Source organism: Podarcis erhardii, assembly GCF_964252035.2.
Source record: "Podarcis erhardii genome assembly, chromosome: 3".
Lineage (NCBI taxonomy): Eukaryota > Metazoa > Chordata > Lepidosauria > Squamata > Lacertidae > Podarcis > Podarcis erhardii.
This window is the reverse complement of record NC_138507.1, coordinates 83,784,175-83,799,585: the sequence shown is the minus strand read 5'-3', so window position 1 is coordinate 83,799,585 and position 15,411 is coordinate 83,784,175. Positions and strand designations below refer to the sequence as shown.

The window sequence follows — 15,411 nt, the reverse complement described above, 5'->3', positions numbered from 1 at the left end:
ATGTATAGTCCATATGGCAGGGAGAGGAGCAAGAACCCAGGTCTGTGAACTAACAGTGACAGAAGTGGCAAAGGCCCATTTTCTGAAACATTTTATTTTTCTAACAAGCCATTCCAATGCACACTTGCACTGAAACAATACAACATATGACTGAAAAGCTTCTCTGCTTTTACAGAATGGAGTTTGGACTTACAGTTTTGTGAATTCTTATTTGAATCAGCATAAAAATGAGAAAAATTAACAGAATTCTTTTGAAAAAGAATTTTTAACACATATCACTGTATAAAAAGGTTGAATCCCTAAATATCAAACTCACCTTTCCTTTGAAACAGATGTTTTTTTAAATCTTCTAATTGTTACAGAAACTTCTTGAAGCAAGTCGCACCCACGGAGATTGTCAGATTTCCGTGATGAACTGCTGACTTCTGTTTTATTAGAGGACTTGTCCTATAATTTTTAAAAATATATAAAAGAACCACAGACATTTCAAAAGTAATATTCCACATGCTCACAATCATTTTTCCCCTACTCCTAATTGGGAAGTTCATATAAAAACAATGGCAGTTATTAAAACCAAAATCACATGCTTTACAAACATTAAAATGGCCATTTTTAAAAACAATGCAATTATTTTCTTGACAGAATGGAAGTATAAAGTTCTAAAGCCAGAAATCAAGTAAGTTCAGATCTGTGTCTATTTATTTAGTTTGCAGCTTCCTTTTAACAGCTATACCGAGGGAGAGGTTTTAAAAAATATAAAATAATATTTACTGAAGTCATCATACACCACAGATAAGGAACCTCAGGCTTGGGGTCCTTGGGATTCTTACCACCCATGCCCCCACCATCACCACATTCCTCAATGGCCCTGCTTGAATGCATTTGTCTGGCTAGAACTTCTGCTTCAATTGTGATAATGCCTCTTGCATGGATGAAAGATAGAAAGGCGTTTGTGTGTACAGGTGCACTGCCACTTACGCGTGACTGACTCTCATGCAACCGTGTATATGTGTAGCACCAGGAAATTCAAACCCAGAAATGGCAGGGGAGAGTTGCAGAGTACTTGTAGCTTGCGAGGAGACCCTCCCAGGAACCCAAAAAAGATGTCAGTGACGTCAGAGGAAGCCCGAAGAGACGGGAGGTGCAGCAGGGCTTTATTTACATTGCTCAGCCTCCCCACCTAACAGCTGATGTGCAGCCGCTTTCCCACACGTCCTCCAGCCTCCTGCCTGCCCCAGAACATTAATTCTCGTTGTGGATATTTTGGGATACAATATTTTTAGTATGGATTGAAGAGAGCATGACAGATCTCTGGTTAGAATGGAGCCTACTGTGCAGAGGTAGCTGTCACATCCCTCCTACCACTAGCATCTCTCCTCTTGAACCTTGCCTGCAAAGGAATTAGGCACTCTCTAATGTCTGATTCAAGCGAAGGCAGGAATGAATTGGCGGGTCAGCGTGAGGGTTCCATAAACTTCCTTCAAAACAACCCACGTTTCTCTCCAAGCACATGGGGAGATCCAGCCAGATGGGCGGGGTAAAAATAAATTATAATTATATTATTATTATTATTATTATTATTACATGAATTGTTAAGTTTGGCTACATCAACTACAATCATAGCCAATAGTATCAAATCTGCAAATACTGTTGATTCTTTTTTGTTTGCAGATAAATAACAGTATGTGAAGTGGGTGGTGGGTGGGTGGTAAGGTAAAGGATCCCTCGATGGTAAAGTCCAGTCAAAGGTGACTATGGGGTGTGGCGCTCATCTCGCTTCAGGCCAAGGGAACCAGTGTTTGTCCACAGACAGCTTTCCAGGTCATGTGGCCAGCATGACTAAACCACTTCTGGCGCAACGGAACACCGTGAGGGAAACCAGAGCGCACGGAAATGCAGTTTACCTTACCGCTGCAGCGGTACCCATTTATCTACTTGCACTGGCGTTCTTTCAAACTGCTAGGCTGGCAGAAGCTGGGACAGAGCAACGGGAGCTCATTCCATTGGGCAGATTTGAACAGCTGACCTTCCAATCAGCAAGCTCAAGAGGCTCAATAGCTTAGACCACAACGGCACCTTACTCCCCCATCCAGGGGAATATTGAACAAAACAACACACATTTTCTGAATTCCATATGTGGATTCTACCCACCTACAGAATTCTAAAGGTTCCACATTTTACTCTTACCACCTCTATGTTAGCTTAAATATAAATTACACAGTTGATGCTTCAGTTCTAACAGATGGGCTTTCAGCAACTGGCTGGTTGAGCAGCAGCAGCAGCAGTTTTTTGACCATGCTTTCTCTATATGTTATTTAAATACCTTGCCTGCTGCAACTTTTGCCAGAAGTGAGGCAAGTGAATGACCCTTGCTATTCTGAGGTTTTAGAGATGGTATCCTTACAACAGGCCAGATTCCACCATTGCAGATCTCTTCTGTTCCTCTGTCATTCACTGCTTTCACATGAATTAAAAAAGAACGGTATTTTCCACCTGCCATACCTAGAATAAGACAAATAGACTATAAGCATAATCAACAAACTCTTTAAGACTTATTTGACACGTATATTTTCCTAGCAGGTACTGATTAACACTTTGTTAAAGGTTTTTCCCAGAAATGAAGAGACAATTAGTCTTCGATTCTAAGGGTAACTGGGGATTATCTGTTAATTTCCAGAAAACTCACATTTTTCAGTTTCATTCCAAAATATTTTAGCAAAAAAATTACCTTTAACAAGCTTTGGACTTGTTAGTGTCAACATTCCAGCATGCCCTGATAGATCAAGACCAGTAGCCAACCATACAGGACCACACAAAATATCTTCTTTATGATCCTCTAAAAAGGGACATAGTCGGGGGCCTTTGGGGGGGGGGAAAGTTCAAAAATAAGTCATCTGTTCAAAAGAATACACAACTTGTTCAAAAAGGTTAATGACAATTATTAGCTAAATAATAACCTGGTTCAGACATAATGAGGAACTATGATTTCCAATTACAGAATGAACTGGTGTAAGCCTTGGACTCATGCACAAGAAGAAACATAGAACTTTAAACTGTTTGCAGTAGCAATAGCTTCCCATTACATCAGAACTCATAGTACTGTTATGCATTCTACCTGTAGTTAATTAAAACAAATAAGAATAAAATCAGGGTTCAATATTCTGATTTATTAACAAACCACAGTTTACAATAAACTATAGTTTTTGATTCAGATATAATGGGGCTGGCAGTATATATTACATATTCAGCTTTCAATCTCTCCCCCCCCCCCTTGTGCATGGAAGAGAGAGGGTGGTGAAATGCATAAGCCTAAGCTTTGCTGCAGCATGCTCTCATAATAGAAAACCATAGTCACTGAACCAAGCCACTGTGTTTTCCTGTAGTGCATTACAGTCTCAAAATCCCAGGTGTATATCAATTATTAATATTGTCATCATCGTCATCATTGTATTTCTTATCTACCCTTCGCCATGAGTTCCTAGCGTGGGTTACAGCAACTTAAAAATACAATATTAAAATCAGTTAAAAACAGATTATATTCAATGGAATAAAAAGTGTACAAAATAGGAAGTTGAAATGAGGAAGGGACTGACATCAGCTGAATTTCAGAACATCTGATCGACAATTGAAAACTAAAATTCTTTATATTTTCTTATATATTTCTCTGTACCCTGGACTTTGAAACCTGAGATATTTTAGAAACCTCCCCCATCTACTTGCTTTCAACACACTTATACAGGTGTTTTTGGTTCCCATGTACATCAACACAAGAACAATGAGTTGAGCCACATCTATCAGCACTATTCCCCTTATGTTGACTTGCTCCATGTAGTCCTTGCCCAGATATCCATGTGTATAGGTCAGCTCTCCACAGGGAAGGGGCCTTGTCTCTAGGGTCTGTAGGGAAGGATGTAATTATACATCCAAAGCTTTTCACAGGAACTGTAACAGGCCTTGGAGATTTATTTATTTATTTATTTATTTATTTAGTTAGTTAGTTAGTTAGTTAGTTACTACTTTTCTACTGTTGGTCTTTTAATGCACTATTTTTGCTATCTGCTTTTACATTTGTATTACTTTAGTCTCTCGACATTGTTTTTCCTTAATGCTGTCATTATTTTTAGATGTGTTGTGTTTTAGATATTATGTTTCTTTTTAGGGATACTTTTGATTATCTGTAAGGATTATGATGTTTTCTGCTCTTTTCCTGTGCTGTTCCCTTCTGGTTATTAATAGTATTTGTCTAACAAATGGGTTACTCTGATACATCAACAAAGGGAGACAAAAAGCCAACAAATGTAAAGAGAGTAGTGTCAGCATTTTACAAGTTCCAATTAATGAGAATTGACTCTAAAACTTACAGAATACATTCACCCAACCTGTACATGGCAAATACATTTAAAATGGGCACTGTATGTAACTTACATTGTGTCTCCTCCACATCCATATTCTGCATTTCTTCATTCAAATCATCCAGTCCTTGTTTTCCATTCCTTTCAATTTCAATATTATGAGCTGGTGACAGAGGGAAAGCTATCTGTCTATCTACAGCTGCTTCTGAAGAATCAAAGACATTTTAAAAACAGGACTCACAACTATAGTTTTGCTTAAAGCCTTAACATTCCTGTTTATTGATTCTACTTGGAATTTCTTTTGGAATACAATTTAACACCAACTTCATAACAACTATACCAAGAGGCAACTGTATCTTGAAATATATTCATTGTTAGAGGCCTTCTAATTCCTAGGCAGAATCAACTGTTTCAAAACTAATATTAAACCTTTAGATAGCTGCTCTCTGCACTGATAGGAGAAAAAGTGTTAAATCCTTTCAGCACTACCACTAAAATTTAGGTTCTAATATATACTCAGGCAACGTTCCCCACTACTGCTGCCTTCAGTTATTGTCCATTCACTCGCAGATACTTCTAAGTGAGACTATACCAACTTAGACTCTTAACAATTAACGTATGTGTAGCCATTTCTCTCTTTAGTATTCTTCAAAGGTTACCCAGGAGATACATAAGTGTGTACAGAATCTGTGATCTGGGAGAAGAGAAGATGGAGGAAGACTGGAAGAAATTCAAGATGTATCTACAAAAACATTGTAATTTGGTTGAATGTTAAGAAGGATGCTAGATTATAAAAAATTGGCCACCACTAAATTAGATTTAAATTTGATGATAAGTGAGACTAAAGAAAATATAAAATTTTTTGGAAGAAGTGCTAGATTATATTTGAATGAGTGGACATGAGATTGTAAACAAGTTGATAATTTGTCTGGAAAAAACTTTTAACGATGTAAATGGGAGCGGGAGACGTGAGGGAGTCCAAAGAAGTGATGAAATTATGTTTGTGACAGAAGTAAGACTGTTTATTATTTGTGCATTGATATTTAAAAACTTTAATAAATATTTATTAAAAAAAAGAAAGATACATAAGTGTGTAAGTGACTTCCAGCAGTAAAAAAAATGGTACTAACAAATTTATCTCTGTTGCCTTTACGGTAATATAAGGGATGTCTGGCTTGCAGGGAGGAATTATTTTGAAGGCTTAACCTGACAAGAGATAAATAACCACACTACTGTAACCTTTTGCATCATGGCATTAAGGTAAAAAGCCAGAAGCTTTTTTAAAAAAAAACACCCAACTTACATCAAATAAGGGAAATATATTCAGAGCAGCACACAATACTGTATCATCATTTTCCCCACTCCCCTGACAGGGTAAAAGAGATGTATACTCTATTGCCAGTGTGGTGGATACTGCTGCCCACTAAGGTTGTTTACCATTAAGTTTTGTTCCATCAATGGAATTAATGTATGACGATCAGCAACCGAACCTTTCTTTAAACATAATGACTGATTTTAAGAGGAGAAGGGACCATCGGTCTTACCTGAAAGGAATTTCTCTTGCATGTAAAGGTGGCCATAGGTCATTTTAAGTTTATGCCTGACTCAAGCAGTTGATATATCAGCAACGATAACAAGAACTGGCTTCAGCAACAGCTTGAGTCAAGCAGGAACTTAAAACCACCTGAGACCATCTTTATGTGCACAGGAGGAACAAAGGGTAGTTCTGTTACCATAAGGACTTCTGGCTGTGAAATATAAAATTCCCTCCCACTCCTTTCTCTGTGGGCCCCCTAAATTTGTTATTGGGGGGGGCTTCCCAAACCCTCCAAAGAATATCTGGGAAGGGTGCATTGAGTGCACAAACAGAGGAGGGGGGATGTTTCACTGAACAGCCAGAGTCTTTGAATTAACAAAACTGCTTCATTGGATACCACTCAAAAGTGCTTTGGCAGTTGAATCATCATTTAGCAGTGCTACCTTTAAATCCCTAAGTATTAATAAATTAATCCACTCTTGGCTTACCACTGACTTTCCCCAAGCCTGGAGCTTTGTTTTTCAATAAAGTCACTTGAATCTGTGGAATGTTTGTGATGTTTGAATTCAAAACAAATTTGAAGTTCACATGTCCAACCATACAGGCTTTTGGCAAGACCAATTCAAAAACATGTTCATCCCAGCTGTTGCTACAAAGGGAGAAGGGAGGAAAATCAGGAATTAAATGTGCACATAATAAGAGAAAAATAAACAGCTCTATTTTGCTTTTGTACATATTACTGCTCTACAGAAGCAATGAATGTTTGGGCTTATAAGAGCATCTGCTTAACTGCATGCTGCTTTTCCACAATATTGTGCCCAAAGCAGCTTACAACTTATAACTGACATTTACAATATGAACCATATTTGAAGAGACTAGCTAAAGCAACAATTAAAGGTACATTCCACATCTGAAATGAAGGGTTTCCCGAGTGATTTAACTGGAAGCCTGCCTCATGCTTAGGATCCTTTCCTCATCACATATGGCCTCTGCATCAGGGAGATCCAATGTTCAATGAGAAAATCATTTGGTACAGGCATGGTTTATACCATCACTTATTTTACCTATCTGTTTGTAATTTCCAAGTCCGAGTATGCTGAGCTGCATCTCCGTGATGCTGCTGGTGCAAGTGTTGCGGGTGCCGCCTTTGCTGCTGTTCCTGCTGAACCTCTACCCAACATGGAGGAACAGTGGCAGAAAATCGGGGTGTCAAAGTCTCAAAGCGGGTCAGCTCTACTAAAGATGTTAATGTTTCAAGGGAAAATGGCTGGTCCACCAGAAGATCAACTCCTGTTTATATGAGAAAGGTACAGGAGACTCAAAATACGAAATGACTATTCAGTTAATAGTTAACACAAGGATCAGAAACACAGCATTTTAACTTTAACTCTTTAGAACAGCTATAAAACCAGAAAGATACCAATTTCATCAAATCATAGGATGTTGTTAATGGCTTTTAAGAATACCGATACCTTTGCATTTAGGATTATATTTTATCCTCCCTCTCTTTTATCAGAGGAGAGTCATCATTAGATAACACCCAGAATGTTTTTTTCAGGTTGTTAATTTTCAACCCTTCAGTGCCCTGTGCCCTCCTAAATCTGTAACAGAAGACTGGAGGATGCCCCAGAGCAGATTTGGGCTATTCAGGGAGAGGCAGATGCAAAAAATTGGCTCCCTCCTCATTCCACTGATGGAATCACCAATGGATACCACCCTTGTTAAAAAAAAATCTGACTTGATAGCACAGTTCTACAAAATAATCACACAATATAGCTTAATTTAGACAGACTTCAAGAATGTGTTTGTGTACACAATGCAGAAGTGAATTTAGTTTGATGGTTAACATTTGCAAAATGCACCATTAAAGCATGCTTCAAATAAAACCCCTTACTAAATACTTATTTCATAAAATGTATATACTGCTTGTTGGTAAACAACAACAACAACGTCTCAAAATGGCTTACCTGTAATGCCTGGACTGGAAGGATTAGATAAAGGTTTTGTGCCTTCTGTTAACTGCTCTGCCACTTTAGAGAGAGATGCATCCACAAGTATATCAGCTTCATCAACATCATCACAAGTCCCTCCAATCTGGAGGAAATGAAGTTCTCCACCTGAGAACAGTTGTCAATTAAAACACAAGTTAAGATACATTTATTTAGCATAACACTGTTCTCAACCGCAAACTCACTAATAACATTAAAATTCTTTTCTAAATGTATCTGCATATTGCACTTAACATTTTATTTTTAGACACCCCTGGCCTAATTTTAGAAGACATACAAGGCAGCTTAAAATTCGCAACACAAACAAAATCAAATTCCCATTAAAATCACCAATACTGACAAATCACAAATGTTAACACGAAAGTCCAGCTTCCAAAGCAAAAACCAAAATAGCATTGAAAGGAAGACACCAAAGATAAACCAGCAAAGAGAGAACAAAATGCTTTTTGAAACAGACTAGTTTTTAGCAGTCACCGAGAACAACACAGTGATCCAGTCGCTCTGTTATGAAAAAAGTACTGGTAGCCATTAGCTTCAGTGACTTTTAAAGAATTAGGTAAATTCATGGATGGTGGAGTTTTCAACCAGTATTAGTCACGGTAGCTAAACAGAATCTCTGAGTTGCTGGTTTTTCAAATTGCTTTGACTGAATTTCCAAGTATTGACAAATACAAAAAGGAGAAAAAAAGGTTCTCAAGCATAGAACCTCTAAGTTCAGAGAAGATATACTTCCACTTACCAGAAACTGCAGTCAAACAGGGAAAAGATACCATTACTTGCCCTGCTGCTACACTTCCATAAGACAGAGATCAGGAATGTATGACCCACAGGTCTAATTTAGCCCATTAGGTATCTTAATTTGGCCTGCAAGGCTGCTTCACCACAGTCATGCTCACCTACCCCACACCTGACATTATATGACTTCAAGTGTGAAGCAGGTCAAGTTGCTTTGAATGGATCCTTGACTGTTCCTCTGTCATAAAGCAAGGTGGCCGTCAGCACTAAATTTAGTATTAGAAACTGAGATATGAATATGAAAGCTACGAGCTAAATGGCACCTTAAACCTAGGTTATGGGCACAACAACGGAATGTCTAGGCACTTTTTTATAACAAGAATACAAAGCTGAAAATGAATGAACTGCAGCTAAAATATTATGTTCATTTTTCACATGGTCCAGTCGTTCCCCTGCCCACCCCCTGATATTCTTAAGAGGGGCTCATCTCCAGTCTTCAGAGAGTAGCTGGAAGTGGGGAGGCAGAAAAAGGTCCTCTTTTCCTTCCACTCTGCAGTTTTAATCTGAAATCTTAGGCGCAATACTGCGCCCAGAGCTCAGAAACTGTTCACACTAATGAAATTCCCTGTCACAAAATGCACCTAGAACAATGGGAATTTCAAACACTGACTAAATGTAAATTCAGTGTCAAGTGCAAGCCCCACTGAGATCATCAGCCCCACTAAGAAGTTTCCAGGGTTTGCAGCTGTGCTGAATGTAAATTTAGTACCCACTGCAAGCCCTGCTTTCAGCATGGATCTTTTCAGCTGTGGCTTAACTTCAAGTCACAGCTGCAAAGATACTTCCTTTGTTGCATACCTGGTTCTCCACCTTGGCCCCAAATCATCTGGTTGGCCACAGAGTTCTTAACTAAATAGATCTGTGGTAAAATACAGCAAGCAAGGTATTTCTAGCAGCTGTTGAGCAATAAAGGGAACACAAACACCAGGGTTCTTAAAATACTGGTGATGAAAAAATGAAAATGAAACTTTTGTCATACTGAACACCTACCTCACACGTGCTATTATGAACTACTTATCAGAATAACCTTCACAGCTAGACAGAACAACTCAGTTAAAGCTTTGTTTATGGTGATAAGCCATTCCCCATAATAAAGGGATTGAAACTTCACTTGTTTACTTCTCTCTGCTCTGTGGTATCCTCCTTGAGATGAAGTTACTAGAATGGCATAGTACATAAATCTATAATGTTTAATGAAGTGGCATCAATACTTCTATTCAGTTCCTTCCCATATGATTTTTAATGAAGAAGTTCCTATTTTTGCTCTTATAATACCCTTGGCAGATGTCCTCAGTGAGGCAGGGGGAATGGGAACAACACATTAGAACACAATACTCTTCCTTTTTAAAGGCTAACGCTAGGGATTTTACTATTTCCCTTGCTCAGGATCCTTTCAAAGCTGGCGATGTACCAACTCCCTAAACTGTCAACCTCACAACAGTTGCTTTGACTCTAAAGTCTGGCATAATCAAGTATTCTGATTATTAAACTGGAAGCAACTGGTATCAGTTAAAAGAAATTCGTCATTGTTCTGCAGCATTTACACACACAAACACAAACACACACCCCATTAAGAAAGGTATATTTCAAGTGGGATTGATTTGCCAAAAGCAAGCACATTAGAAAAGCATTAGCAATCTCTGTATACATTCAAAATGTTACTATAAAATAAACAATAAAGCAATTAATCAATTGGGTGGAAATTTAAGAACTTTGGGGAGGGGCAGGGAATTGTGAAGTCTCTATTACAAGTCAGAATTTCAGCCAAAAATGGAGAACAAATCACCAAGCATCTATTTCCTGCTTCACAGCTCTGCAGCTTACCAGAAAAATCAGGTTAGCAAATATACATAAGCTTTGAAATACTATAAAGGGGCAAGAGCCTCTTAGATTAAGCTTAGGGTTGCACACATAATACAACTGGCAGAAATGTAGTTTTATAGACTGACAGTATTCTGCTTATTTAAAAAACACACCCTACAAATTCAAAGGACCATGCAATGCAATCTTATCTCTGTTGTACCCTCAACATTTTATTTGCAAACACTAAGAAGAAATCGTTAGTGGGTTCTTGTCAGGGTTTCCCCATTTCATTTTGCAAATTATTTCCTTTTATGTCCTACTAACTTACTTCGTTTGAAGCTAAGATTTGCTTGATAAAAAGATCATGTTTGGACAACCATATCTCATCTTAAGAAGCTAAGATATAATTGAGCCTTGTATACTTCCATGCAGCCACTTCTCCCTTGGCACAAATGGGGAGAGAAGCTTACAAGTCTTCATGTAATTATAGTCTCTCATTACGTCCAAATCAGGAAACCATAGTTAATGACTTCTGAACAAGCTAGGATATGAATCTATGGTTTCAAATCAAAATGGGAATTTCTTGTTAACTGAAGACTTCCCAGTATGTTTCCCTGCTTGCACGAAAGGACCAGCAAACCATGAGGTCTTGTTCATCATATCTCAGCTTAAGACATGCTCACTATAGGGAGAATACCAGCTTTTCCTTCTAGTACATATGGAAACTAATATTGCACAGTATGTCAAATACTTGTGTATCCATTTTCGTGGTACATGTCAGAAAAACCCCATTAAAATTTTTATGGATTGGATCAAGCATTAGGCATATGTAAAGAGGCTGGCAGAAACTTATTTTATAGCCATTCCCCTCCATGACAGCCCCTCAGAAATACTCTATTAAGAGCCAAGGTACCTTGCTGTACGGGTGGGCTGTGGCCTATGAGTAGAACCCCCGCTATCAATAGTTTTCTCTGGGAATAATTCCTGTGGATCCTTCTTCCCCTCATGCCACAGCCCATCCATTCATCTGGGTCCCCCAACCGCATGGGAGGGGAACTGAAATCACCCCTGCAATGAATGTTTGTGGGGGGGGGGTGAAATCTCCTTCTGTCAGCCCTGCTACACACACAACTATGTATACAACCCCCTAGTAATAACCAAACCATTATCCAAATGTTTCCTGCTAAACTGCTAACCCAGTACATTAACCATTTAGAAAGCAATAAATTCAATTCTGCATGACCTCAAATTGAACTTACTCATCCAAATAATAACTAATAACTACTTTTCATGCCGGGGTAGTCAACATGGTACACCCCCCCCCCAGTGTTTTGGCCTACAATGCACATTGTTGTCTACCATTGTGTCCCCACTGTGGAAGGACGCGTGGATCCAGAATTGGCCTCCACAGTCACTTATGGACTCATTGTTAAAATCGTGTTTATGGAAGACAATCTTACTCGGCTACAAGTGATCACCAAAGAAGAAGACATAAAAATCTACAACAGTAAAAGATTACAGATTAATGGAGATGTCATGGCAAAGGAAACGTAACTATAGTAGGGCATGTCTAAATTGGCAAAGCATACATGCTCCACTTTTGGACTCCAGTGCATCTAGAGAACTGGACTTCTGAGCAGAGGGAAAGAGAAAGAAAGCAATTCTAAGGCATGAATTATCAATATATTGTGGAAGCTTAAACCAGAGTTTGGGATCTAATCAAAGGTTAGTAGAAACTGATGTCGGAATTGGGCTTCAGTCTTTTAAAAGAATGATTAACAACGTAGCATTGAGATAATGGACGTAGTTAATGGATAATTAGAAGCCTTTTAAATGTAAATAAAGAACATAGTACCCCAGCACATTATGTGCTGCATTTTGACTTTACAAATTTGATTAGAGAACCGAATAAAGATCTTACCTTTGGTGCATGCACAGAGTCTATCTGTACCCGAGCAGTATATTACAGAAACAAATTTATCTGGTTCCTCGGTACCCTCCTTTTTAGGCGGCTCCACTTTGGCCAGAATTTCAAAGTTTGAAAGATCTAATATTTTTACATATCCTCCCTGAGTGGTTATTACCAGATGCCCAAGAGTAGAAATTTCTGATCTTTTCTCTCTTTCGCTGCCATTCTTAGAAGTTATTTGTATTTCCTCTGTGGGCTCCTCACAGTCATCTTCTCGATTATCCAAAATGTCTGGTGGGAGCAAAATCAATGAGGTAATGGTATCCTGTGGGTCTTTGATATGTTGGATTTTTATGGGTTCCTCTTCAAGAGTCACAATCCGAGTGGCATAGTTCATTTTGTAAAGTACTAGGTAACCACCACTAGCATTCCGCTGCTCTGGTTGAATTATTAAAGGCGTCTGAACATCTGCTGGTGACTCATTCTGGATCATACCAATATTTGCACCGTTCACTACAGAAAGGCTGGATTCTAGCTCTCCTTTTCTTCTATTACATAGTGCCGAGTTTAATTTATTTAAATTATTCAAGGCCTCTACTTGATTTATTGCACTCAGGGATTCAACAGGGCATGCCCGCAGTCCTATTAACAAATGAACTCCATCTGCACAAGGAGTGATTGAATCTACACAAAAGTTCTCCTCCTCTGCAAACTTTGGCAGCCGTAGGCACTGAACCAAAGTCCCAGGCTTAGGAACCATAGAACTCCACTTGTCAGAGTCTGGAGAAGTTAGGCTAGCTGTTGCATCTGCAAACTGCTGAATATATGTCACAGGAGGATCCTGCAACAGCAATTGCTCCTGACTATCCAGCTCCATCTCTATGATCTGTGGAACTGTAAAACCATCATCATGTAAACTTTTACTCATGATATTGTTCATCTGTGAAAAGATTTTTCCTGCTTTTTCATCAGATTCCTTAATGCTGTAAAGCAGCAATATAGGTAAAGTCCTCCTTACCAGAGGAGAATTCAGTTCTGAATTAGTACAGGATTCATTGTCAGTTGATCCCTGGTCTGATACACTACCACCTTGAGTCCTGCTTAAATCTTCCAGTGACCTCTGAGAATGACTACTAACAGGAGAGGTAGCAGGTGATTTGTATGTTAATAAACCTCCAGCTAACAAACAAGGAAAGGGAATGTTGTGGTGTTCCAGATGCTTTTCCTTCATCTTTTCACTCTTACAGTTACTTAGGCAAGGATTTGCCCCAAGTTCTTCCAAGTCTTTCACTGTATCTTCAAGTGCATTTGCAACTATTTCCCACTGAAGTTTCTCAGGCTGCTGAAGAATGCTGAGGGCTGTTATATCAAGGCTCACTTCCATGGTTTCCTTTTGTGATGTATGGCCTTTGGGATAAAGAAACCAGTGTTAGATAAAAATAAAAATGTATAGCTACATGAGAAATTATGAAAATCCTATCATAAAGCCTAGCAGAATCAATTATCTGGCATCTTCAATCAATGACAAGATAGCATCCTAAGGAAATCAGTCAAAATAGCATATTTTAAGGCTGTTTCACAGATTTCTCAGGAGCAAACCCTGGGTTGCTCTCAGCAGTATACTCAACAGCAGGGGTGGGCAACCTAAGGCCCATGGGCCACAAGCAGCCCACAGGGGTCGTTTTACCAGCCCACAAGCTACCCCCAAACTGAGCTGCCCGCTTAGCAAGCCCCCGTGCACTTCGCTAAACTGGCACAGCACGGTGGGGGATTTGTTTTCCTGGCATCGGAAATCGCGTCTGCACATGTGCAGATGCTGGAAATCATGTCTGCACAGATGCAGACACCGGAAATCGCATCTGCGCAGATGATTCAGCCCACAGAGGGGGCTCTGTGGCAGTGAACCGGCCCAGGCAAGGTAAGCCTTGCCGACCCCTGCTCAACAGGGTGTCGCACCTAAGCCTAGTTCCCTGGAAATTTGCCTGTATGATACACATTTTTATAGAACAAATATAGGCCCAGTTCAGATGTAACAACAAATCTGTGGTTTGTTTTGACCCAAATGAGCCAGCACTAGTCTCATGCTTGCACATTCAACCCCTCTTTGCAAATATAGGGAGAAGACTTAAAGCTTTTAACTCTGGTTAGCATTTCCCCCCACCTCCAATACATTAAGATGGGACAAGCATGCAAATATCGGTAGTATTACTGTCTTTACTGCTAAAACGAAATGTGTGGGGGCTATTTCAGGGGTCTCACTTGTAAAGGGAGCAAGGTAAGACAGTTTGCCTCTCCCACCATAAATAAAACAGCAAGGTTTACAATGGCCCTCTGCTTCCCCCATCTGCAGCGATGGAGGTTGGATATTTTGCATATTTTGTCAGAGAAAAACATGTAACTTAGCCCGCAGCCAGCCCAGGCTGGGAGAAAGATCCTTTCAGCAGCTTTGGAGATTGCTTCTACACTGCTGAAAGGATCATCCTTCATCTGAGCCCAATTCATCCACAAAATTTTACAACTTGTTAAATGTAAATTCAAATGGCTCTTCCAGACTGTCACTATTTTGCATGTGAAATCATATGCAATAAGCCTCCTTCATTTTTATTTTTGCAGAAAGGTAGGTGAAAGGAAAATACACAGGAAGATGAGGCATAACAATTGCTTCACATGACACCAGGATATCTCCCCACAAATCAGAATGAATATTTAATAAATAATGGATGTCTTATAATCTCCCTGGCAACTTTGTCCAAACAAATTAAGACGAATGTTCAATAAGTTGTTTGGAAGAAATCAAAATATTTTACTATGAAAAGCAGTATATGAAATTCTAGCCGTTTACTGACTTAAGTATACTTAAATCACTCACTGCTAGCGATCCTACATTCCGCACTGTACCAAAGAGATATTGTATGCCTACCAGTCACTGATTCTGATCTGGAATGCTCTTCACTGTCTGAATCCTCCAGTAAATCATCACTAAAGACAAGACAAAGATCACAGAGA

The 15,411-nt window shown here is 39.2% G+C and overlaps 1 protein-coding gene across 9 annotated transcripts in view; it reads right to left on the bottom strand.

Moving 5' to 3' along the window:
• BIRC6 (baculoviral IAP repeat containing 6) overlaps positions 1-15,411 on the bottom strand; it is a 144,101-nt gene that overhangs the window by 109,039 nt on the left and 19,651 nt on the right. For all 9 annotated transcript variants that reach the window (XM_081857626.1, XM_081857627.1, XM_081857629.1 and 6 more), the window contains exons 9-17: positions 15,326-15,384; positions 12,418-13,812; positions 7,857-8,006; positions 6,954-7,179; positions 6,378-6,538; positions 4,426-4,557; positions 2,729-2,860; positions 2,324-2,502; positions 317-447 (exon numbers count right to left, since the gene is read on the bottom strand). In XM_081857626.1, coding sequence (XP_081713752.1) covers positions 317-447; positions 2,324-2,502; positions 2,729-2,860; positions 4,426-4,557; positions 6,378-6,538; positions 6,954-7,179; positions 7,857-8,006; positions 12,418-13,812; positions 15,326-15,384 — 2,565 coding nt within the window. The remainder of the gene's footprint in view (positions 1-316; positions 448-2,323; positions 2,503-2,728; positions 2,861-4,425; positions 4,558-6,377; positions 6,539-6,953; positions 7,180-7,856; positions 8,007-12,417; positions 13,813-15,325; positions 15,385-15,411) is intronic.